Source organism: Monodon monoceros, unplaced genomic scaffold, assembly GCF_005190385.1.
Source record: "Monodon monoceros isolate NGI ecotype Baffin Bay Population unplaced genomic scaffold, NGI_Narwhal_1 Super_Scaffold_11, whole genome shotgun sequence".
In the NCBI taxonomy this organism is placed as follows: domain Eukaryota; kingdom Metazoa; phylum Chordata; class Mammalia; order Artiodactyla; family Monodontidae; genus Monodon; species Monodon monoceros.
The window spans coordinates 29,133,975-29,161,810 of record NW_021703767.1 but is presented as its reverse complement, the minus strand read 5'-3'; the positions used below and the strand labels follow the sequence as shown (position 1 = coordinate 29,161,810).

General features: G+C 37.0%; 1 protein-coding gene across 1 annotated transcript in view; it reads left to right on the top strand.

Moving 5' to 3' along the window:
• Nucleotides 1-11,423: 11,423 nt before the first annotated feature.
• The window catches only part of LOC114891157 (multidrug resistance-associated protein 1-like), a 79,061-nt gene continuing 62,648 nt past the window's right edge, over nt 11,424-27,836 (top strand). The window contains exons 1-4 of the mRNA XM_029215271.1: nt 11,424-11,633; nt 16,700-16,761; nt 23,869-24,016; nt 24,749-24,891. Of these exons, the coding sequence (XP_029071104.1) occupies nt 11,562-11,633; nt 16,700-16,761; nt 23,869-24,016; nt 24,749-24,891 (425 nt within the window). The 5' untranslated portion in view covers nt 11,424-11,561. The remainder of the gene's footprint in view (nt 11,634-16,699; nt 16,762-23,868; nt 24,017-24,748; nt 24,892-27,836) is intronic.

Here is a 27,836-nt window from a genome sequence, read left to right as displayed (position 1 = left end):
AGCAAAATCAAACTTCACTCTGAGAGTCTTAACTCAAGAAATTTTAGACATTGAGCTTCTAGTAAAAGGTCCAGAGTCAAGGGCACTCAGTATATCTTAGGACTGATCAATAAATCTCCTTGACCCTTTGCTCTTCTCTCACTGTGCTCTTTGTCAAAAATATCTCATCATGACCTCTGTAAATCATACCTGAGTTCATATTCCATCTCTGAGCTTACTCCTGAATACTGATCTCTTGTTCACAAGCGCCTATAATGTGTCTTAACTGCAGATACTTGACATACTTGATTGTTTTGAAGACCAGCAGGAGAAAAGCCAAGGTTACAGCTCTGCTCCAAGAAATAAGGAGTCCTCTCAACATTCCCTCTCAGGCAGGGAACCCACCTGAGTTGTATCAAAGGACAATGAACAATGTGACAATGAACAGCTTTCTTTCAAAATATATTTTTAATCACACAAGTGTCTATAAAGGTATTTGGCTGAGATCTGATCATTGAGACTAAAACATATTATTCTGGCCCACAGAATTTTATAGATGGGTAGTAAATCCAGTTGCCAGTACCATTAAACAAAACAAAGACAACAAACACGTCAATATGGTTCCTTTAAGCCTTCTAATTTTCATTATTTCTTGTGTTACACAAAATAAGATTAACTACTATGAAATGTGGCTGAGTGAATTACCCTATTGGAAGATATCTTTTTTTGATATTGTTCATTGACAGATCATTTATTATCAGAGATGCCATATTTTGGCAAATTATGTGGAGAAATAATATCTTCCTAATTATTACTCAATAACTTAAATGAGTTACAAAGTAAAGTTATATAAAGACTATGCTGAATACTGGTTTGGTCTATTGCAAGCGAAATGTTTAAAGATGAGTTGATCTGAACAGCTGACACCTGAATTCTTTTTAGGTGTGAGAAGTCTGTGTTTAGGAAAACACCTTGAGAAGCCACTAGAGGGCAATAGTTAGCAGGAAGTTGGGAAAATAAAATGTGTCAGAACTGTTAATGTAAAATAAAATATAAAATACAAAATAAAATGTGTCAAAATAGGATGGTGTGGGAGAGAGCTGATTAAAATGCTGTGAGACCGGACCCTTTGTTGGTGGAGAGCACCATGAGATAATGTTTAATGTTCAATTTCAAATTCTTCCTTTGCAGTCTAGGTCAACCTAGGTCATCTGTCCAGAACATCAGTAAAGTCAGATATGCCAGATAAGGCCTTCAGTGAAGTGTGTGTGTGTGTGTGTGTGTGTGTGTGTGTGTGTGTGTGTGTGTAGAAAATAAGGAAAACTCTGAGTTCACTGTTTGAGTTAACAAGTCGTGGAGAAGTGGCAATAAATTATTTGTTCTAATTTAGTTAAAGTAGGAGTTTGAAAGTAAAGATGACACTGACCAAGACTATGCTGGGTATTCCCAGAAGTCTTAGGGAGCCCCTTGAATATTTCATAAGATGTGGATTTGGGATTTGAATCAATCTTACAATCTTAAGTAGCAGGATAAGTTTAGTTATCACAGAAGATTTTAGATTAACATGCATACACACACACAGACATGGACACACACCACAGTTATTAAGAAAAAGATTAGCACAGGGCTTTTAAGGGTTATTGGTTCATGGTAGCAGATAAAACAGTCTCAGCAGCCAAGTAGACGCTCCTTATTACTAGAAATTTATTTCTATATCTATCATGTTTATCTCTATCTCTAAATGTATCTGTATCTATCTACCAAAATATCGGGGAGATATATGTATATGAGATGTATCATATATATATCAGGGGTTGGTAAACTATGAACCACAGGCCACATTCAGCTTGCTGCTTATTTGTTAAATAAACTTTTATTGTAATAATACAGCCACACCATTGTCTATGGTTGCTTTCACACTACAATGGCAGAGTTACGTAGCTGTGTCAGAGCCCTTAGGGACCTCAGGATTTGTGGTTCTGCTAGTTTAGTGGTCTTGGTTCCCAGGGGAGGAATTCTTCCACCAGGAGACCCAGTAACATGGTTCCATTAAACTAGGAAGTTTAGCCTACCACGTGGCCACTTGAAGCGCCTCATCCCAGCGAATCAGTAGGCAAAGAAGGAGGTGAATGTCCTGCCTGGGCAATTAATTCCGAAGAGCTAGTGGAAATGGATTGCTACTACACAGGGGCATAAAGGGAAGTTTATTTGGAATTCAAACTTTGCTCTGGTATCTTAGTGTTCCCAAATTGGTTGCTATTTAAAGTGTCCAGAAGATGGTGCTCAAGCAACATATATAGTTGACTTGGGGGGCTCCTATTGGTTGATGACTTGCTCCCGACCAGCCATCCTTGGCCAGAGAAAGGTAAAGGCTGAATTTGCAATTGTTAATGCTAGAGCTGGACAACCCCCCGCTTCTATATAGGAGCTGAATGTAATTGCTTATTTTACTTTTGGTGTAGAAAGAATAAAGGTCAAACCAATACCTTACATCTTTTATAGACCTCTACTGATACAATTTTTATAGAATCATAAAATAGTCTTGAAATTAAATCAGAAAGTGTTATATGGGCAAAAGGGCAATACTTTATAGTCATATGTCATACTTTTAATTGAAAAGTCATATTTGAAAGCTGTGCTCTATTTTTAATCCATTCAATATGCTCACTGTTTTGTTCTCTGATTAGCCTTTAATCCTGAACAAGAACACTTATTAAGCCTTGTTTGATCTTTTCTAGGAATCCCTCATCAGCTGAAATAAATAGTCAAAATATTGTAAAGGATTTCAGCTAAAATTTACAAATCTATAGATAATCAAAAGCAATTGCTAAGCAAAGTTGAAGAAAGATAGACTATATAAAGGATTTAACTGTTCTGGGCAAAATGGTTGAAAGCACAGTCTCTGGAGAACAACCCAGGTTCAAACACTCACTCTGTATAATTTGGAGCAAGGTTCTTAGATTTTTCTGTGCCTCAGTTTCCTCAATTATAAAATGAGGATCATATAATTTCTTTCTCATAAGTTTACTCTGAGATAACATGAAAACAAAGAAAGCACTTAGAACACGCCTGCCATGTAGGAAGCACTAAATGAATGCTAATAATATTAATTATCATTACTATTATTTAACAAATTTAAATTTTGTGAACAGATGTCTAAAATATTAAAATTGTACTGTATAACTTGGGCCATTCATTTAAGGTAAGTTTGTCCTTTTTCTTATTTAAATATTTCATGCAAATCTACTTTATAAAATGCCATGTTATCTTCCATTTAAATAGCATGACACTGAGGGCATATATAATTAAATTGAAACGGATTTCAGATAAATCAGGATTTAATTCATTAGTCAGAATTAATTTCCTCATGCTTTTTTATGAATGCCACATTCTGGTTCAATATACCAATATTTATACTCTTGATAATTAAAATATGATTGCAAATTTTATACTTAACTGGAATAGTTTAGAATGCATATTCTGTATATTTCAAAAAAGGTACCTGATTTAATTCTGTAGATACAATCACACATGGGTTTTGTTCTAGTGAAAACATTTATTAAAACCGACTGATTTTAATAGGAGCACTGGAGGGCCCCTCTCTCCCCAACGGTCTCATTTACAGAGACTGCTGCACCTGTTTACATTGAGCAACTATCCACAAAGCCTTAACAATTTGTTTATATTGAAAAGATATCGGTACTCCTGAAGTTAATGAATGCATTTAACAAAACCCCATACGCTTATTTTGAAACTCAAGAAAATAATTCTAAAATTTTCTGGTAAAAATAAATTTTCAAAACCATGAAATAGTGCTTTGAAACAAATGGAACAATAAAAAACGTGAGTTTAGCAAGCAAAGTATAGCCTGCTAAAGAATGAAACATATTTGGATGCAATAATCACTAAAGTATTATTGCGTTGGCATGAAAATATATCAGTGAAAAAGAATAGAAGTTCATAAACATACAATTGTATATGACAATTTAAATATAAGGAAGTACATATCACTAAATATTGGCAAAGGGATACTATTTAATAAGCAATGTTATGAAAAATTAACAATTTAGAAAAAAAAGTTACACAAATTTTAACATGTTCAGAAATAAATTCCAGTCAGGTTAAAGGGTTAAATAAAAAAAAAAAAATTCAAGTCTTAAGAAAACCAATCCTTTCAAAAATCCTGCAAGATTTTTAAAACTATTTGCATAGTATGACTGGGAAAGCTTATCTCAAAGAGGTTAAGTAACTTACCCAAGGTCACTGTGCTAATTAGTGAAAGAGTAAGTAATCAAATGTGAGTATATTTGAATACAAAATCTATAATTTTCCATTACAATTCTATATTAAGTGCTTAGAATAGTGCCTGGCATGTTTTGAACTAGACAAATTTATCATTGTTAGTGGGGTTTACACCATTACAATCATGATTATCCATAGAACTAGAGGAAAGTTGCAGAATTGATGAAATAAATAAATCAATTTAGAAATAAATATGACCTGGAAACAATGTTAGTAGTATACTTTTACATAATGTTGCCAAAAGTTACCAAGAGCCAATAAAAATTTTAAACCTCCTGAACTAATGATTCTTGGTAATTTGTTTCAAGGAAGTAATTAAAAGAAGTGGATAAAAGCACTTTCTGCACAAAGAGGTTTATGAGTAGGTCCTCTGTGACAGTAAAAATTTGAAAATAATCTAAAATTTGAAGAATCGACATTACTTCATTAATTAAATTTGCTGCATTAGCACAATAGAATCGTAGGTTGATTTTTTTAAGTGATAATTATGTAGATAATGAAGCAAAATGAAATCATTGTAGCAAAAGGAAGAACATAAATGTAATCCTGGTAAAATGCACTTAACTAAAATAACGGTGCTTACACAGAAAATCACACATAGAGTGACCATCATGGGGATATGGAGTTTTGGTGATATTTTTTCTTCGCTTTTTTAAAAAATATTTTTTATGTTCAATTCATAAAATTGGGAGATAATACATTTAGGTAATTTGCTTAATATATTCATAATATAATTATTATTTCCAAATATACATAAGTATATTGACATTTAAATTCAAATTAATGTGAGATTTAATTAGATTGTTTCAGCTCATTAAAAAGGGATAAATTTAACATATTAAGTGATGTATTTTCACTTTCTCCTCCATTTTTTACAAATTTGAATAAAAATAAAATTTTCTCATTAATCCTTAAATTAATTCCCAACTAATCACTGGAGGGGGGGAGAAACCGTGTCTATATTTTAGTAGGAATTTTCTATGATTAAGGATAATCACTTCCATAGTCTGAAGAATCTAAAGCTTTTCTGATTTCTCTCTGTTCATTAATACGCCATTTTTACAGCCTAATTAATAAAACTTTCTTCTATAGCTCACCCTTGTCCCATAAATTCATCTTGTTAATGTTAATGGGAAGATAATGATTACATTCTTGTGTCATAACCACCACCTTTTCTTTAACAGATAAAGATTGATAGTGATTCTAAGTAGGAGAATGTTGGCCCAGGAGGGGATAGGGAAAGAGGCAGAAATTGTACACAACCTGTTGTGACTTCTTTTTCAAGCTTTTAAATACACACGATTTTTCTTTTTTTTGGAGTATAATTGTTTTACAATGTTGTGTTAGTTTCTGCTGTACAATGAAGTGAATCGGCTATATGTATACATATATCCCCTCCCTCTTGGACCTCCCTCCCACGGCCCCCATCTCACCCATCTAGGTCATCACAGAGCACCGAGCTGAGCTCCCTGTGCTATACAGCAGGTTCCCACTAGCTATCTATTTTACACATGGTAGTGTATTTATGTCAAACCTAATCTCTCTATTCACCATCCCCCAACCGGTTGCCCATGTCCACAGCTCCGTTCTCTACATCTGCGTTTCTTTTGTTTCTACTTCTAGGTACTTAAACGATATTAACCTTATTTTTCTTATCTATTAGATGTATTATTTTATACTTCTTTAGAGAGCTTCTTTAGACTTTAGACAGTGGTTTTATTGTATCGCTATCGTGCCTACATAAAAAAGATAAATAGAAGCAAACCAAGTCAATTGATATATTTCTAAAACATCTTCACACTCAGATCCAACTTTAATAAATCTTTCTTTGGATCAGGGTTGTTTGGTCCTCTGTGTCCGCACTATATCGTCCACTGTGCCATCAAGAACCATAGTGAGGTGGATATTCTGAAAAGTGCCCCACAGTTGTCCCAGCCTTTCTCCAAACTGTTGACATCTGTTTTGCAAGTTTTCATGTCAAGGTTTCCTTGAATATTACCAAATACCACATTCCTTATTCCTCTTTCTACTCAGGTGTTTGCTGAAAGACCCTTTTTCAGGGAGTCTTTTGCTGATCACCATACAACAACATTGTATGCAACAACATCATCCATATTCCTTTTCCTCTTCCCCTCATTCTTCTTCCCAGTAGTATTTATTCCTATCTGACATCAAAACATTTCCTCTTTTATCTATTTATTGTCTTCCCCCAGACACACTAGACTGTAAGTGTTATGAGACAGGATTTTACTTCCCCACCCTTTTTTTACCCAGCACGTAGCACAGTACCTATCCCATAATAGATAATCAATGAATAACTGATGAATGACTCAATGACTATTCACCTAAACTATGGAAAATTCAGAAAAGTATTCCTAATTCACAGGCATCGCCCTGCCTTTGAAAGACAGGGTTTACACAGTGAGAAAATGTATTTCTCCTCGAACCCTCCTCTATGGTAACAACCCCACCCCTTGTGACACCATCCTCCCTAGCTGTGTTAATATGAATGTACGTATAAACCACCACAGCTCTTGAGTTTTGAGTGCACTATTTCCCTTCCTTCTGACTACCTTGATGGTAAAACTGCTTCTGGTCAACTCTTGGCTTATCAGCCATATGACTCTTTACAAGTTATTTGTTTTCTCAAAAATGCATGGGTTTGGTTTTGTAGACTTCATTAGATATTGAATGTAAATATCTTAGTATATACTTGACATGTAATAAATGCACTATACATATTAGCTATTATTAAGTTTTTAAAGTCCTCCCGGGCTCGGTTCTAGCATCCTACACGAGTTTGAGCAAAAATATTCAAATCTATTTGAAATGCGTTATGTACAGAATGTCCGGAAAGAATCCCATACAGATATGTGGGAGAAGGCTCAATAAATGTTCATTTAAGTACAGTAAATGTGGACTTTATCCCATATTTACCTCCTTACAAATCAAATAATGCTTCAGATGATGATGGGGAAGGAAGGTGGAGAAATAAAGAATACAGTCCTGCTGCAGGTATAGCAACACCTAGTCATGGGAAGATTATATTTTTCAAGTAATTTACATCTTACAATGTATGAAAAAACAAACACAAAGAAGAATTCAGGCTTCCGTCCGTAGTATTCCTTTACCTGAAATAGTTTACCTCCAGCTATTTTTATGGCTCCCTACAGTGTATTTATCATGTCATAACCTGTGAGCCTTCACCAAACTAGTCTGGAAGGAGGTGCCTGTCTTGGTTCATTATTCTCTGATATTGCATCCTGTTCATTTTCTTCATTGCACTGTACATTTTGTAGTTATTTATTTATTTATTTTTGGTGTACTTGTTTCTTCTTGGTCTCTCCCACTAGTGCATAATTTGATGAGGACAGGAATGATTCATTACATTTCTAGCACCTTCCAGAATGCCTAGCACACAGAGGTACTTAATTAATGCTTGTGAAATATATTAGTTAAGTAAAGAACAGCATTCAGCAAAATGCAGTGGAGATCCGAAGAAATTTTTTGGAAAATATTTGGAAATTCCTTTTTTTGCCAAGTCATGTGGATACAACTTTAGGATCGTAACAAAAATAATCACAAATAAACTGTGTTACTCTTTGTTAGTGTAAAAATGAGCAGACTTTGCATCTTCTCTCTTATGTTTGCAAATCAGTAGCTTCTTGGGGCAAAATGAAAGGGTATCAGATGGGTAAAGTGGAAAAAGGAAACAAAAAGAATCCTGGATTCAAGGAAATCGGATGTTTTTCCTCAGTTTTCCTTATGACTGTAATGTTGGGAAAGTCATCAAACTTTCTCCTGACTTGGTCACCTCCTCTGTGATGTGGTGGATTTGGAATATATCCTGAGAACCCTGTTATCTTTGCTTTTAATTTTTAGCATTTATGAAAACATGTAATGGGTTTATTATCTTTAAATAATTAATAAATATTTTTACACTTAAAATTTTAATTTCTAACATAGATATCAGTAGAGCTGCTCCACACACACAAAAGTTACTTGGGTAGTCAATAATTTTCAAGAATGTAAAGAAGTCCTGAGTCCAAAAATTGAGAACCCTTGATCTAAGAAAAATGTAATATCAGTCCTGAAGAGAGTCCTTACAGCACTAACCATGAGGGAAAACAGTTGGAGTTAGCCTACATATTGTTCACTAAGTGACTAGCTAAGTAATAATCATCATAATAATTTATGCAATATTTTCCAGGTGCCCTTGCTGTTCTAAATGCTTTACTTATTACATGAATAAATCACACAGTGCTTACAACAAACCTATGAGGAAGGCAGTACTATTCCATTTTATAAATGGGAAAGTGAGCCCTGAGGTGTTAATGATTTGCTGGTAAATGGTGGTGCCAGACTTGCATCTGCAGTCTTACCTTGGAGCCTGTGTGCTCAATCACATTCTGAGTTCCTGGAAATTGCAGTATTTGCATAGAACAAAACATCACGCAGCAGTCAGGAACAATGTGTGAGTAGCCTCACATGGGTAGATGCTCTACAAATAACGTTAAGTGAAAAAATATGCGGGGAGGGAGGGAGGTGTATTGCAATAACTTTGTAGGAAAATACCATTTGTATATATATTTGAAACAGGTGAAACAGCACCATAGAATTTTTAAATATAAAGAAGTGTCTCAATAAATGTGTAGAAGTTGAATTGAAAAGATAGTTATGTGTTACTCCAGATAAGTTGACTTATGGTGGGGAAAATGGATAGGAAGGTGGGGAAATATAAATAAAACAAAATAAAATAAAAATGGTCCTTAACAAAACGATGATAGTATGCCAAGAACCGAAGAGTTGTGAATTCAATTTTAATACCAAGGTTAACAAGAACAAAGAAAATAACGTCTATTCCATCCCTCACCTCCCATGAAGATATAACCTGCAATCACCTTGAGGAAAAGAATTGTTCCCTTTCTGCCACGGTGACAACCATATGCCCAGGTAACAATAGGGAACAGCCAGCTCTTTCTTTCAGCTTTACTTTTAATCAGTCTCAGGGATTCTGACCCTGATCTATGAGGCTCTCCTCAACAAGAAAGGGTGAGGTACAGTGCCTGCAGAACGTGTAAAGTAGAGCAGAATCCCTGGAAAGGTAAGAACCCTACTAAGGAATCTTTCCAGCGGCCTAAAAAATTGAATATTGTGACATAAAATACGTTCCACTCCTTACCTGTCTATGATTTTTGTGGGTTTTTTTTTTGCTGCAAAAGGAAATATTTATTTCACAATTCAGCTAGCATGAGAATTCAGTGAATCAGAATGCTAATTTTGTGATAAGGTTTGTTTATGCCAGGGTCATTTTATTTAATATTTTCTGTTCCTTAGACAAATCTGAATACTTCACTGAGTTTTCCTTAACTAAGCACTGAAGCAATAAAAACTGTAATTTCTTTCTTAAATACAAACAAACACCCCAAAACTCATGCCCTCCTTTTCATTAGCATAGTCTTATCTTGCATCTCCTTTTGCGGAAGCTTGAGATTAAAATGTAATTTTGTGGGGCTGCCAGAGATGTTTCCCTCAATCCCTTTGGGTAGGGGCTCCAGCACTCCAGCTCCAACACACCTATAGGCCTTTCTAACTTCATCTATTCCATTACCTTAGGGATTCCTCTTTCCCCACCAATCAAGGAGCTGGGTCTCTTTAAAGAGCTGAGTATTCATGAAAATCTGTCTGTTTCCAGTTGCTAGAACCGCCCTTTCCTGAGGGGATTAATTCCAACAGGAGGAAGGTAGACATATGTTGAGTTTGGAGCCTGAGCTATTTCTAGGCCTTTTCTTCTTCCTGGCTTCCCCCTCTGGTTCAGGTTCAAGTTCCTTCTTTCCTTATAGCTGAAAAAAGCAGGAACTATCTCTATAACACCTTGCCTTTTCCATGAAGAATCCACAGAGTGAATAGTTTAAAAGTGCAGATGGAGAAAGGGCCCCTCAGGCTGAGGCTGCTGAGTAAAAGATGTCCCCAAATTGGTATGTGATTTTGTGAAAAGTTCTGGAAGACATGAAACAAAATTTCTAAGTCCTGAACTTCGACCTCAATTCTTCACAGACACATTTATTTTAAAGTGAAATCTACAACTTCCTCTTTGCATGGGGCCAGACAAATACCCTCTGAAGGGAGGAAGAAAGCCAAATAAATGTTCTAAATATTCCCCAGGACTTTAATTCGATGAGGTATCGTTTGGTCTAATCCTCATGTAGACATTTTTGGTACCTCAGTTTGATCCATTCTGTGGGCAGGCTAAAACTCCCGGTAAGTAACATCTTTTGAACGCCTTTCTCAAGGATGCTGGCCTTTTCTTTTCCTATATACTCAATTCTTTCCATTTACCTCTAACATTAATTTCAAGAAGCAGACAGAATGTTCCTTGGTCCTGAAACATAATACAAACACAGTACCCATCCTTGTAAAATTATCACATGGCCTTATCCTCATTATACAGAATTCTTAAAATTACTCCCTCTTCTGTTATTTCACCTTCTTACTGAACTGAAACAAACTATTTCATTAGACCATTAGACACATCTCATGGAAAGTGATTTGTTGCATACACCAATACTCATTTATACAAGGTTCATGTCCCATCAATATTTATTAAAAGTCAAAATGCTATTCTTCTTAATTTTCATATCCCCATTTATGTCATGTATTTCATTTAGTTCTTTGCTAATCCTATACTACGAAGTTTTCCCATTTATTACATAGCTTTATGATTAATTTGAAAAGTAAAATTTAGATTCCCTATACTGTTATTATTTTGTAATACTAAGGGAAGCATTTCATTAGTTTCTAATTTTAAAGCCCTTGCAGTTTAGTTCACTCTGTAAAATTCTGCTGAAACCTGTTGTCCTTAACAATTTTCTGTAGGGGACAGCTGTTAATGCTGTTTGCAAACACCTAAATGTCATCCCAAGGAAGAAAGAGCTTTCTGCTTCTATTATAAAGGGACACATTTTCTAACAGAGCAACCCTGGAAATTGAGAAGTGAGAATTACCGAGTCAAGTGCAAATTCCCCCAAAGGCAGAGATCTTTGGCCTCTGCAGAAGGTCCCACTTCTTCCCGCTCCGCCCCGCCCTTTCCTCCCTCCGTTCCCCGCCGCCGCCCAGGGCGCTCGCTGGAAGGGCTGGTGGACGGTAGGGCGACAGCTGACTCCCGGGCCGAGTGCTCGCGTCCTCCCACCTTCCAGGCGCCGAATTGACCATCCCCAGCCAAGAGAGGTGACAGCCGCGGACCTCTATCCGCTTCCCGTCGCCGGGAGCCCGCGCGGACCATGTTTTCCAGCTTGGGGAGGTGGAGCGCCAGCGGCTCCTACCAGCGGCTCCCCCGAGGCCCCGAGGCGCAGGTAAAGATTCCCGGTGGAGGTGCGGGAGGCGGGACGGTTTTCTGGCCAATTTGGCGGCGAGGGGAAGAGGGGAGAGCTGATTGTCCAGACCCTGAAACGCGAACTGGTGTCTTAGATCGTAATCACACAGGGACAGCACAGACTCAGACGCGCACGCACACACACAGACACACACACAGTCGGGAGAGTTGAGATCAGACCCCAGGATGGTGTGAAACTTCAGCCAGCGCGATCTCAGTCAAGGTGGCTGCTGGAGGAGAGAAAGCAGCATCTTTGAAGGTCTAAGTGACTCCACTGTTTGCAAACAGAAGCAAACATTTGAGAAAGGAATGAATGGACCTGACTTCGGCTGAAGGAGTAGAGGTTGGGATGGGACTCTAAAACCAGTGATAGAGCCCGTTAAAACCACAGGAGAGATCTGGGATAAATAAACTCTGTGTGTCAACTGACATGGTGTTGGGACACTGAGGCCTGGGGCAAATCCAAAAACTGCAGACATTTGACTGTGCCTTGCTACCCTCCCCCCTGGCCCCCATAACACTTGCTCCTTTCACAATAGAAGTCATGTGCTAAGGCAGTAGTACAGGGAAATGAAACCTGCAGTTGTGTATCACGAGCAATTTCCCTAATAAAAATTCTCTTTGTTTTACTTCTCATCACCTCACAAGACCGGGTCTTAGAACTAGCCCTTAACACATGTAGTTCTGTAGTACTACAAAGGAAAAAAAAAAAAGATTTCAGAGGACCTTGTTCTAATCCTGGCTTTTGTTATTAACTCCAAGTGTCATGAATATGATAGCTATTCTTCTGATCACATATGAAACTATAAATTTCTTTAAAAGTAAAGCAAATTATATTTAAATCTATAAAATATAGGCGTTGAATAAGTCCCTTAAAAATGTGCAAGCGCTCCACCAGGACAATATACCTATTTTATTTTAGACGTAGAAGGCTTAATCAGGCACACTGGTTTAACATCATTAGTCTAACCACAGAGGTGGCCAAAGGCAGTGAATTGCAAATAGGTGGAGTGGGAAATTATAAAACTCAAACAATTCCCTCACCCCAAATTCTAGTGGATTCTTCCTCTAAGATTCCAACAATGTTTATTTCCTTGACTATTACTCAACCTCAATAGCTTTATGGACCAAGAATCCATTTGGGCAAGATTGAAAATACTCATTTTCTATTTGTTACTTCTATGATGCCAAGTTAAAAAAAAATCGATGGCTTCAAAGCATGTTGAAAACCTTGTATGATTACATTTCATTGCTGAGACTTTATATTTTTGACATAATAGATCTCAGATAAAAATCCCAACCTGACCTGTAAGCCAAGAACTTGACCTTCTGATTGAATTTCTAGGGCTGGCATAGTGACTCATGAATAGAAAACCTCTAAAAATTTTTATTGGCAGTGATTAACATTCATTCATTCATATATTCATTCATCTAGAACATGTTATGAGCTGGGCCCTGGAAATATAAATGTAGATCAAACATAGCTTCTGTCCTCCGGAGAAACTAAGTCTAGCAGGAGAGAAGTACCTGTGGGCAAATGATTGGATAGTCAGGTAAGAGTGAGGGTAAATTCAGAGAGGGCAGATCTGAAGAGCCTTTAAACGATGTTAACACAGAACAAGAATCTGAGCATTGGAGGTTGGGATGGAGGAGAGGAATCACCAAAGGCAATAAATCCTACAGAGGATTGGACCACAAGTAAGATGTAGCCAGGAGACGTGAAGTACAAGGAAGTGGACAAGAAGAAAGGTGTTTCTAAGCAGCAGCAAACAGCAACAGTGTGTAACAGGTAGAGCTGAGGGTGTAGAATTATGACTGGAAAATAGAATGAATTTACTGGATCCAATCCAGTGTCTTATACTTCTTAGTTGGAGGACTTTGGGCAAGTATTTTTAAACTCTAGGCCTTAGTTTCCTCTTCTATAAAATGGGGATGACAAAAATAGTCCCACCACAAGGACATGTTATATTTAATAATATACTTAGTACAGAATCTGGCGCAGAATAAGTGATTAAGAAACATTAGTTCCTTTTGCTTTCTAGATGTTTTCCCTTCTTCGTGAGCCTGTACAGACACTTTCCCATAACTTCCTTCACGATTCCCAGGACCCCCCTTTAATACCCACAAGGAAAGCACCTGAAGTTAAGGATTATGAGGTATTGTTAACTGTAGCAATCACACCACATCCTCAGGAGGCTGCATCTCAAGGTTGAACCCAAAGAAGATTGAGAGCAACACACTTCACTAAATCCTGGACCCAAGCTATGCTGTGGGCTAAACTTTCTGCTCCTCCATCATAATTCAGAAATAACAGGACCACCATTCAAATGAAAATTGCCCATAAGTCATTAATATTAAGGCGTGTTTATGGGATGCCTACTATATGCCCAGTGGTAGATAAGTACAAAGATAATAAAGTAGCTTAGAAAACAAAGGCCTGTAGTGGGCCTGGGGAGATGAAAAAAATGAGAAATCATTTGGTGTCAGTTACATCTGCAGAGGAAGTGCTGTCAGAGTGAGAATAGGTGAGTTAGAAGGATTGCAAAATGGCCAATGGAGAAGATGGGAGTAAATTAGAACATTGGAAGATACTGTCAGAATTGTCATATCCTGGTTTTTAACATAGATGTTGCTTTGCAGCAATATATCAATAAGAAACTCAGTGAGACCCATGTTATGAATTCAGTAATCATTTATTGAGAAGCCATTTATACATTCTTGGTGCTTGGTAAGGCTTAATTACATTTACCAGATATTTTACCTGCCTGCAATTTCTTCTGGGACATAAATATGCTTGGAATTCACTGTAATAAATTCAGCATAAGATGCCTGACCCACATTTAAGGAGGCTATTTACCAGAGGACTCAAAGAGCCTCGTATAAGATGCTTTGACATGGAAAATGGGCCTAGAGCAAATATTAAGTCAAATACACAGTTCTTGACCTGCTAAAGTAACCTTATCTAGTAGCTTTGCAAGACTTTGGCCCTGAAAACGACAACCTTTTTTATTTAGCTAATGATTCTCTGGACCAGCTAGATCATGTCCTTGTTTGGGTTACCTTGGCTGATCTCTGCTGAGCTCTCTCAGCATGTGCTATCGTCTGGAGAGTTGGCTGGTGGCTGGATAATGTAGGACCTATTTCCTCATATGTCTGGCAGTTTTCAAGCTGTTGGCCAGGATGACCAGATGAGAACCTTGGTTCTCCTCCATGTGGTCTCTCATCCTCCAGGAGGTTAGCTGGGTCTCAGTCATGCGGTTCACTCAGGGTTCCAAGCATAGCAAGCCTCTTGAAGCTTAGAGTTGGAGTTCCCTTAATGTCACTCCTGTTGCATTCTCATAATCAAAACAAGAAGCAATGCCAGCCCAGATTCAAGGAGTGGGAAATAGAGTCTGTCTCTTGATGGGAAAAGCTGCAAAGAATTTGTAGCCGTTTGTAGTCAGACACAGAAATATATGTATTTTGGATGAGAATACAATCTTCACATTGGTGGCCAGTTATCAAATTGGCAACTCCCTGTAAAATAAAATGTGGCTTCCAGGTTAATCAGAGCGTTTTCAGAACATTTTCCCCACTGTTATATGCATTGATACTTATTTTCCAAATAATATGTTTGGTAACAAGAGTTATGACAATTTTATAGTTCACATGTTTGCATGGTTATTTGGAGCCACCATGTGATAAATGTTTTACGTTTGTCACAGCATTTACTTCTTGAAACAATCATATAAGGATAGATACCAATTTGCTAAATTAGAGTTTACCCTTGAACAACACAGAGGTTAAGGGTGCCAAGCCTCATCAAAGTTGAAAATTCACATGTAACTTATAGTCGGCTTTCCATATATGCTGTTCCTCCACATCCAAAGTTCCTCATCCACAGATTCAAACAACCCTTGATTGTGTAGTACTTACTATTGAAAGCAATCCAAATGTTCAAATCCATGCAGTTCAAACTCATGTTGTTCAAGGGTCAACTCTGTGTGTGTGTGTGTATACACACACACATATATATTTCTTCAAAGATTTAGAGTATACCGTTTGCTATAACTAAGAGAACAGATTTGGAGTGAGTATTATGTTTTCTCCTCTATAGTCGGGACATCTTACTGTACAGGATGAAACACTGTTTCACTTATTACTTCTAGAATCAGAATTTTTTTAAATGTGGTAAACACTTTTTCAATATGAAATCAGAACTGGATTAGAGAGGATCAATGCAAAAATTGTTAAATATGGGACAATTTCTAAGAATGAAATTTAATATTGTGATTAGTTTAACTTTTTAAAAGACACAGATTGATGCTGACCTTAAAAATGTAAAATTATGACTTTTGAGAACTTCCCTTTTAAACCCCTCCTCTTTTGGTTGAACTCACCAGGTCAATGGGAAGAATTTTATGGAAATATTATAACTTCCCCAAATAATATGCAATAGTGATAAATATATAATTGTGTGTATGTTTATACATTTATACAAATTATGTAATTAAACACATACAGAAGTTAGTAAACCAAATGCCTGTTATAGTCTATTATTTTTCTATTTTTCAGAAGAAAGCCAAAACTGTTTTTAATTTAGCAATTAAAATGTTTTAAATTTAGCTTATACATATATGTAAGCTAAATTATGTGTGTATATATGTATTCATATACATAAGCATATGCATACATATATACACAGTCATATAAATTCAAGGAGCTATGTATATATATATATGTGTGTGTGTGTATATATTTATAGAGAGAGAGAGGAAGTAATGGGAATTTTAGAAATAATTTTCCTTTTCTACATGGTTTCTTGCTATGTAAGCAGTTGTAATGTTGGGAGAAATCTTAAAATTTTTCTAGTGCAACCACTGTCCAAGAATATCTTAACTGTATTCCTTAAAGATTATGATATCAACGTAACTGAAACATAAATGATTTCATGTCTACTCTTCCACTTGCTGGCAAAGATATTTCAAATGTAAAATAAAGACATTTTCTTCATACAATAGCTGTTTTATATATATATATTTTGTTTTGTTTTGTTTTGTTTTTTAGAAATGCAGTCCAGAGAAAAGTGCTTCATTCTTCAGTAAGATGACCTATTCCTGGTTTAGCAGGTAGGAATTTTACTAATTTATCTGGAGTATACCACACTGAGGAAGATTCCAAGCGAAATGACACCTACATGTTATTCCTTTTATCTAAGCATGAATATTTTTACAAAATAACTTTGTAAAGCTTTTCTTCTCATATTATTTATTACAAAAAAAATCACATATAGTAACATACTAAATAGTTCCACAGATAAGACTACTAATACTCCTGTAATAAGGCTGCCCCTTTATAGGATTTGTATCCCTGTTAGCACTAGGGAAGGGCAAAAAATAAAAAAGTATATATATATATCTCCATCAAATATGTTACCCACTTTATACATTTTATTTCATTTAATTCTCCCCTATGTCCTATGAGATAGGCTTTAACAGATGAGAAAATCTGAGGCTCAGGAAGAGGAAGTAACTTGTCCATTGATACCCATGTAGGAGCACACTGACCTGATGTTAGAAGTCAGTTTTTTTGAGTTCATGTTTCACACTTTTGTTTGTTTGTTTGTTCGTTTCATTATTCTACTCTTTACTGGAAATGCTCTCTTATATACTTATGTATACTACTATTAAAACACACAATCATTTTTGTAAGACATATAATGTGATTCTTCTCATAGAGTAATTCATCTATAATGTGTGATGAAGGCTTTAACACAAGAATTACATCATATTAAATGAGAAGAGTTGATTTTTTTCTAATTTAATAAATTCAGAAGCTTTCTTTAGGAATGTATTTACTTTCCCCACAGAAATTTTATGATAATATGAAACTAAGTTTATCATCTTAATGCTTCTTTTTTTTTTTTTTGCAGTACGCAGGCCTCTCACTGTTGCGGCCTCTCCTGCCTCAGAGCACAGGCTTTGGACGTGCAAGCCCAGCGGCCATGGCCCACGGGCCCAGCCGCTCCGCGGCATGCGGGATCCTCCCGGACCGAGGCACGAACCCGTGTCCCCTGCATCGGCAGGCGGACTCCCAACCACTGTGCCACCAGGGAAGCCCCATCTTAATGCTTCTTGATCTTTAGTTGGTAGAAACAAAATTGCCCAATTTGATCTACAAATATGTTCTCAAGAGTAGCCGAAGAGTGTAAAAGAAAAGTTTGGTTGTATACTAGATGCCCTACATTATGCTGACTTTTAAAAATGCAGACATAAATGACCTAGATCCTGTCTTCCAGGAATTCATAGTAGAATTAGAAAGATTAAGAAGTACAGTATCAATTACCCAAAAAAAGCAAAAGGTAGTATAAACATGATGGAGAAACAATTTTCAGGAGTGTCATCTAACCAAGTTTGCACAGTTTGGGAATGTTTCACAAGTGATTAATGGTTTAACCCAACATTTAAAAGGTGTAGGGGTGAGCCACGTGGCATTCCAAGTTGAGCAGATACCATATGCAAACCACAGAGGCAGAGGAGAACTGACCCTTCCACATTGCAGAGTGTTGGTGTGGCAAGCCATCAAGCTGGAAGGACAGATCAGAAAGAGTTCTCTAGGACATCCTGAAGATAGTGGGAAGCCAGGGAAGGATTTTAAATAGAGAGTGACATACTATTTGCACTTCAGAAAAATCACCTTTGCAATTCTGTGGATATGATATGTAGGAGATGAAAATGGAGACGGAGAGCGAGGTTAAAGGGCTCTTTGGGTATCCTGATAGATTTATGGTTACCATCTGAGCTGCGGTAATGATAATGATGAAGAGGAAGGAACAGATTCAAGAGCTATTTAAGAGAGAGAGTTGGTTGGTTGAGGAAATTGAGGAACTGGGAAAAGTGTTGAATAAATCTCAATTTCTGGCTCAGCTAACTGAGAGGATTAGGTGCTGTAAAAAATTTTGTGAATTTGGTTTGGGGAAGTTTCAATTTCCGGTGCCTGACTCATTCCCATAAAAAATATCTACGGAAAAGTAGCTCTCAGACCTATGGATGTGAATTTGAGGGTCACTGACCGTAGATCAGTAGTTGAAGCCATGAGCATGATTGAGATCATCCAGAAGGAGAGCCTATTGAATAGGATGAACAAACAGTACATTGGGAATTCTCAGTATTTAAACAGTGAGAGGAGGGGGAATCTACAAAGGAAGCTAAGTACTCAGAATATGAGAGACAAACCAAAGAAAGCATGTGATTGCAAGCTAGGGAAACTGTCAAAAAAGGAGAAACACAAAGTGACCAATAGGGCTAAATACTGAAAAGGAGTAAATTGAAATAAGAGCTGAGTATATTCTCCATTGTAAAGATGATTGGTGATTTTTATGAAAGCTGTTGAAGTAGAGAACTGGTATACTTGATGAGCAAATAATTGGGCAGAAGAGGTTGAATTATGATAAGAATTCCAAGTTATACAAATCTAGGAATCACTTAGAGGATGGCAAAAATTTTACACCAATATGCTACGTTAAGTTATGCACTAGAAAAAAATAAAGATTAAATATAAATGTAAATGTGGGCTATTTACAGTTAACGATTTTGATTTTTCAAATTTGTGTATGTGTAGATATGTTTTCCAAACCTGAGTTCTGTCTCATCCATGAATTGAGAGAAAGAGTGATGTCTACACTGGCTTTAAAAATTTCAGACTGTCATTTTTTTGGTGGGGGGAGCGCGGATTTTTCTTTCCATTTTATTTTCATGCTTTGCCTTTTAAAAAAAAATCACTGAGGGGCTTCCCTGGTGGCGCAGTGGTTGACAGTCCGCCTGCCGATGCAGGGGACACGGGTTCGTGCCCCGGTCCGGGAAGACCCCACATGCCGCGGAATGGCTGGGCCCGTGAGCCATGGCCGCTGAGCCTGCGCATCCGGAGCCTGTGCTCTGCAAACGGGAGAGGCCACAACAGTGAGAGGCCCGCGTAACACACACACACACACACACACACACACACACACACACACAAATCCCTGACATTGCCCTTGTCAGATTCCATACACAATTTTGTATCCTGCTTTTCAAATATACCGTTATAATAAGTTTTTTCTTTCTTTTTTAAATTAATTTTTATTAGAGTATAGTTGCTTTGCAATGTTGTGTTAGTTTCTAATGTATAGCAAAGTGAATCAGCTATACGTTTACATATATCCCCTCTTTTTTGGATTTCCTTCCCATTTAGGTCACCACAGAGCACTGAGTAGAGTTCCCTGTGCTATACAGTTGGTTCTCATTAGTTACCTGTTTTATACATAGTTATCAGAGTGTCATTTTTAAGTCACAGACTATCACAGAATGTGAAAGACGCAAATAATTTTAAGTAAATGTACTTTAAAACTTTTATATCAAGTTATAAAAACTATATGCATTTATATTAAACATTACAAACACCATTTTAGGAGGCCTAAAGGAAAAAGCTGAAATTAAATGTAATAAGCAAGATAAAACATAGCAAATTTTAAAATATGGCAACGCAATAGCTTGAAGTCCATATCTTAGATCAAATAGGCAATAATTTTTGAATATCGCATTTATTTTCTGTTTAAATTTAACATCTCAGCACTAGATAGGAGATATTTTCATGGCATGCCATTATCTGAAACTATCATTGGCGTTAATGTAGTGTGGTTTCTTATCTGGTGATCAAACAATTGCAACTGAAACATAGCTATTGTTCAAGAGAATGTCTCTTTGAAGACAGTGGTTAATTGTGTTCTCAGATCTGTTCTTTGAGTTACAGAATGAAGTCAGAAATTATTTCCTAGGCCAAATTCAAGCTCCCATAATTATATGAATAGTTCAATTAAAATGTACTCAGATGATACAATTAGCAAATTATATGCTTATGAGCCTTAATCCCTAAGGCAGTAGCTGTCTAAATCATGTTGATGATCAAGTAATTATGAAGGCTTTATTAGCAAATATAATTTGTCATCAGTGTATAATAATCATGGTCATAGAATAATCCCCCTGACATACATGGAAAAATCTAGTTAAAGTTCTTATAGGTCACAGTTGAATAATAATTTTAACCAGGGATACACTATTCAATCTGTCCTACCTTTTGCTCACATATTAATAAAACTTGTACATTTCCTAACTTTGTCCTATCCTACGATTTTTGTACAGACTGTCTTGCCTTTTCCCATTACACAATCACCCCTTTCCAGAAATGTTTAAAAATGTAATTAGCGGGCTTCCCTGATGGCACAGTGGTTGAGAGTCCGCCTGCCGATGCAGGGGACACGGGTTCGTGCCGCGGTCCGGAAAGATCCCACGTGCCGCGGAGTGGCTGGGCCCGTGAGCCATGGCCGCTGAGCCTGCGCGTCCGGAGCCTGTGCTCCGCAAAGGGAGAGGCCACAACAGTGAGAGGCCCGCGAACCCCAAAAAAATATATAAAAAATGTAATTAGCAATAATGAAAATGATGATGCTACTGTATTATCTATACTTTCCAAGTATTCAATTATTACTCATCTACAAAATTTACTTTTCATCTCATCCTCCTAGCCAACTGCCACTGGTTTACTACCTTTAACATCAGTTGGATGAGATACTTATGCACACTTGTTAATGTTAAATACGCTCAAAATTCTCTCTAATGTAACAAAATTGAATGCAGAGTAGAAATATTACACTTAATGACACTGTCTGCCTTTGGTTAAGTTAGCACTGGTGTATATCACATTTACAAACCTGTGGCCAGTCCCTAGAGTTCCTGCTGTTTAACCACCTGTAAAAATGGGAAATTAATATTGCTCTGCATGCTGTAGAGAGTTGTGAGTATCAAAGTAGTTTAAGTGAATGTCCTTTGAAAAGAAATATCAATCTAAAAAACACAAGGTGAATGTAAGTACCTTATTATTGCTTTAGGACTAAAGTCCACAAGTTTGTGGGACCTCGTGCATGCTCCGTTTCACTCATTGGGAGGGTCAACTATTGGTCCTAGTTGCTTCCCCAAAGCTACTTCATCAATTGATTTAAAGAAACACCACTTCCTCTTTTCCTAGATGCTTATGTGTAAAAGTTAGACCAGAAGAGGGCAAAAGAGGTGGAAGAAGCACACACATAGCAAAAGGAAAGTCACAGCCGAACCCAAATACACCACAATCAATTCAGCTTAAGTGTCACTTTTAGATGCTGCATTATTTGGAGACACAGCATGAAAGCCAGGGGTCACTTATCCCCGTGAACCAAAACCGCTGAGTTTTGCATGGTTCTAACTCAAAATGCTGAAGCAGTAAATGTTATTAAAAATGCTTTTGTGAAAATCAATGCAATCTTATTTTGAAAATGAATATTTATTTTGTGGAACAGGATAGAAGGACTTAATATGACATAAAAGTAGTTTATTGCTTAATATGTTTTTAAAAGTGCACTGAAGGAAATTGTCCAGCATATTGAACCAACAGAGGCATGATTATGGAAGGTCCTTTCTTAGTACATTTAAGCCTTTTTGTTAATTATGAATTGTAATATGATATTAGACAGTGTAATAAAAGTAAAATTGAATCCAGTGGAGACTGGTTACCACAGGGTTTAAATCCATCCGAGGGTCAGTCAATTCAGATTGTTCAGTAACAATGACAATGAAAGCAGTTCCAATTTGGAGTAGTGTAATACTTTGTTATGGTCTCTTGGACTAATATACTTTGTAATGGAAAAAACTGAAGCTATAGAGTCAGAAGGCCTGGGTTTAAATGTTAGTTTAATTTCTTATTGAATGAGTCATGTCATCAAGCTCAAAACTGAGTATATCTGAACTATATTACTTAGCAGTGTGTTTGGCTTCAGGTAACAGAATAGTCAAATAATAATAGCTTAAATAGATATGTATTTATTTTCTTACGTTATTGGGTAGTTCACCAGCAGGGAATAGGCTGGTGAACTACCTCAGAAATGTTATCAAGGACCCAGGCTTTTTCTATCTTTCCACCCTCCATTTCTAGTATTTGGCTTTTCACCCATAGTGGCAAAGATGGCTTCTCCATCTCAGACCATTATGTCTTCAGTACAGGGAGGAAGGAAGAAGGTGCAGGAAAAGGAAGGCAAGCATTTTCTCCTTTTGAAGTTTTGTGTCTTTTTTTGGGGGGGGGGCATGCGGCCCAGCTTGCGGGATCTCAGTTCCCCCACCAGGGATTGAACCCCGGTCACGGCAGTGAGAGTGTGGACTCCTAACCACTAGGCCACCAGGGAACTCCCTGTTTTGTGTTTTCTTTTGAAAAAGAAAGTTCTCCTCAGTAGACTTTTGTTTAGATTTCCTTAGCCATAACTGAGTTATATTATTTAATGCTAAGCAAAAAAGTAATGAGATTACCAGGACTGATTTAGGCCAATCATAGATCATAACTCTGTGGCTGGAATAAGGACTTACTCTGAGTTCAAGAGATTTTCAAATGAATAAATATCAAATTCCAGTTAGTAGGAAGAGATGAGGCAGAAGGGATGGGTGTAAGGTAAATATAAATCATTGTCTGCCACAATAACATTCATGGTATAACTAGACCATGCACCTTTGTTTGCCTGGGAAAATCTCAGTTTAGACCCATTGTTTTTGCATAATGACTCACCATGTACTCTGGGGCAAGCTTTTTGAATGGAGGAATGTGGAAGTACTAAGAGGCTGGCAGTATCTTGCCGTACTTCTTAAGGCATCAGCTCCAAAATGGCTCTGTGACATTGACTCATATGCTGTGGATCAAAGTAAGTCATATGGCCAAGGCCTAAGTTTGTGGGGCAGATACAGCTACTCCACTTGGACATTCTGTAAAGTCAAGTGTCAAAGGGTATATATAGTCCCAGCAGAGGATGGATCCATTTCTCTTCTGATACAAGCCTAAAAAGCAAATATGGGTTTTGGCGTGAATACCTTGCTGTGGAAGTTAGCTATTTAAATTTCAGTAAGGGAGGTAGGGTAGGTGAGTGTCTCCAGTATGAGATGAGTAAATGAAGTTAGTGTTTCACTGAATAATTGGATATCTAAACAGCCCTATTAAAAGCTACAGAGGATTATTATACATTATTGAACTCCAGGATAGAGCTGTATGATTTTTCAAACACACTCTCTAGTCATTCCAACCTGATCAATAAAATAATTTATAAATCAAGAAGTCAAGCTAATGTGTGCAAAATTAGTTTTAACTTCATTATTGGTTTTGCTGAATTGTTTACCTTGCTCTTTCATTTTTAGAATAATTATTTTAGGCTATAAAAAACCTTTGGAAAGAGAGGACCTTTTCGAACTAAATGAACGTGATTCCTCCTATATTGTGTGTCCCATCTTTGAAAAACAATGGAGGAAGGAAGTTCTAAAGAATCAAGAGAGGCAAAAAGTAAAGGTAATTAATTATTAAATTGTTAGTACTTAATGAAAAAACTAATAAAGCTTGTTCAAAATATGAGGTATCAATATAGAAAATTCCTTAAATATGTGAAATAAGCCATTTCTATAAGTATAATTGGTTGTTATTGCAGCTAATTTCTGTCATCAAATTATTAAGCATCTCTTCCCTGCAAAGCTCAGGAGCAAATGTGTTGATATGTATATAATTTTTGGCATCTCACCAATATCTTTCCTCATCCATCATGGCAAAGATGGTCTGCATATCTCAGAGAATCATGTCTGTTGGTCAAAGTAAATCATATAGTGGCCAAGGCCAAAGCTTGTGGGGCAGGGATAGGTTCTCCACATGTAGCATGATACACACACACACACACACACACACACACACACACACACATATGAATATATATATAGTCTTTAGACTTCTCAAAAAGAAAATATAATTTGAAGATAAAAACTGTATTATTTAAACAGTTTCAAAACTCACAAAAGTGATAAAATAAAATATTTTTCCACTTATGCCATGTGGTATAAATAATGCCATGTGGTTTGGAGACATACCATACCAATGATATGGGCCATATTTTCAAGTTTAGCTGAATTTATTTTTTTGTTGTTGCTTTACTATCTTTGGAGTACAATACTAATTTTATGGTTAGTTTATATATATTTTATATATTAGTTCTGTTCCCTTTTCACATTGTTTTTATTTTCTTTAATTATGTAGTCATCTTTTCATAAAGAGGCACATACCAGGAAACCATCTCTGCTCCGTGCATTGTGGAACACCTTTAAGTTTGTCCTGATTCAAGTTGCTTTATTCAGAGTGTTTGCTGATGTTCTGTCCTTCACTAGCCCACTCATAATGAAGTAAGTTGAAGCCTTGTTTTTTCTTCTTCCCACAGGAAAATGATAAGCAAATCATTCACTGAAAAAGAGTGAGATAGGTCCCAATTACAAATTTTATTTAGAATACGGCAGTCTATTACGTTTGCCTGTGATATGAATGTGAATTATGATACTATAGTGAGTAATTACTGAAACTTACCATGTACTAAGCACTGTTCTAAAAATCTTTATACTAATTATCTTATTTAATCTTTACAACAATCCTATGATGTAACAAGTAGTATTGTACCCACTATCACAATGCAGAAACAAAGAATTTCTAGTACTTTGCCTAAGACCATACAGCTAGAAAATGCCAGAGTTACAATTCAAATCTAGGAAATCTGGCTTGAGTATATGTTTAGAAAATGAAAGGACACATACCTCTACTATTTTTCTTAGCTGTGGACTTTTGGGAATTGAAGTTTATCAGCCAAGGTAATAATATATAAATATATATGTATGTGTATATATTTATGTGTACACATAGAGAGAAAAAAATTAAAGAATTTCTATAATATTTCTATAGTATCTATACGCAAGGATTCACGGGCAGACGTTAAAATTGAGTCCTTGACTATAGGCTACCTTTTTCAAGGGGACATTTCCTTATCTCTGCCTGTCATATGAAGGAAACACAAGGAAACATTTTTTTATGAACTAATAATTATATTTTTTGTTTTGAATAAGTTTTCAAGTTGGAGTTTTTAAGAACAATTTAATTCATGAAAATAGAATTAATCCTGAGTTGCCTGGATCCCAAATAATATTCAGGCACATATTTATCCAATATTTATTAAGCACTTACTACATGCCAAACTGTTCTAAGTAGACCATGGGGATAGAGCAAAAATCAAAAAGTCCCTGCTCCGATGACACTTAGAAGGGAGAGATAAATAATAAACAAATGAATAAATATAAATTGTATTAAGAAATAATCAGTGCTAAGGAAAGCAAAGTGCAGCAAGGCAATAGGGTAGGGAATGCCAGTCTGGGGAACTGGAAGTTGTTTTTTTCTGTGAGGTGATTAGGGAGGACATTTGTTATAAGGTGAAATTTGAACAAAGTTCTAAAGGAAGTTAGGGAGGAAGCCAAGACCATATCTATTGCATGGCTAAAGCCGTGAGGCAGCAGCATACTTGGTGTCTTTGAGGACCCTTAGAAGGCAAGTGAGACTGGAGCAGGGAAGCTGAGAGGTCAGAAAAGGAAAGTGATAAGACTGAGGTCAGAAAGATTTGGGGGCTGGAAAAGATTTTGAAGGGCCTTATGGAACGTGATATATTAGAGGGGAAACCTTTGAAAGATTTTGAGCGTAGAATGATATGATTAGACTTCAGTTTTACAGGAATCACTCTAGCTGCTGCACAGAGAATAAAGTAGAGCAAGAGTGGAAGAAGGAACAGCTAAGATAATCCAGGCAAAGTCAACGATGGCTTCAACTAGGTTGTAGCAATGAAGGTGGTCAGCTTCTGGCTTTATTTTAAAGGTAGAGTCAACATAATGCACTGATAGATTGAACGTAGGTTGAGAGAGGAAGAAAGGAGTCAAGGATGGCTTCCGAGTTTCTGTTAAATCACAAGGTAAATGAGTTACCATTTATGGAAGGTATGGAAGGCTCAAGTAGGGAGTGGAATTTGCTAAATTTGAAATATGTATGAGCCATTCTGCAGAAAAGAATTAAAATAGCAGACCTGACTGCTGTCCTTTGGAAGGCCTGTTTATAGGGCTGGCCTTTGGCTGGCAGTTGGAACTTGAATTTCAGGAGGGTTCCCACCACCTTAACTGATAGAAGTGGTTCAGTATCTCCAGACTGTTTATACAGTCAACATGGTCCGTGCTGAATACCTGCTTTCCTTCCGAGAGTCTGGAATTTGGGCGTGTGTTAGGAAGAGGGTGCCCTGGATGCTGAGTCTTTAAAGGGCTTCCCTGGTGGACAACATTTCACATATTTGCCACAACTAGCTGCTGGGAGAATTAAGAGAGTTCTCTGTGACTCTACTGAGAGAGGACTTTTTGAAGCTTGTACCTGTTTTCCCCTAGACTTCACCCCATTCACCTTTTCTCTTTGTTAATTTTGTTTTGCATCCTTTCACCATAATAATTAATAGTCGTGGATATGACTATATGTTGAGTCCTAAAAGTTGTTCTAATGAATCATTTAACGAGGGAGTGGTCTTGGGGATCCCTGACAGACATTTAGGTAAAAAGTTTGAATGAGCAATCGTCTACATAAGTTTGGAGTTAGGAAAGATATAGGCTAGAGTGATAAATGTGGGTACTGTTCCAAATTAGACTAGGTATATCAAGCTACTGTTCTGGATGAGCTCACCTTAGTTACAGTGAAGGGAAGTAAAGATGTCCACACAAAAAATCACAAGCTTTTTCAGTGTGTAGAGGTGGTGAAGACAGGGAAATCCATCAAAAGATAGTGAGAAGGAGTGGCTGGAACAGAGAGAGGAGAACCGAAAGAGAATGGTGTTAAGGAATCCAAGGGCAGAAGCTGTTTTATTGCTGTCAGAAAACTGTTTCTGTTGTTTTTACCCCAGAGTCTCTATTTGGCTCCCTTGTCTATAGACATATAAGCCAAATGTCTCCTGGATTAACTGTCCCCTCCTCCCACAGACAAGATAACAGATGTCTCATTCCCCCTGCCTCTGCCCCTCACCTCTGAATATTCCAGTTATTTTTAAGTAGTTACCACTGAGTAATTACCATTCACCTATAACCAGAAGTCCATCTATCAGAGATGCATTGGCCAGCATCTTCTCTCCTGCCCTGTTCTGGTGATCTATTGCTGCAAAATTAGCCACTTCAAAACTAAGTGGTATAAAACAACCATGATTTTATTACGTGCATGATTTTGTGGACCAGGGCTTCAGAGAGAGATTGTTTTTCTCTGCTCCACAATGACTGGGGAATTCACTGAG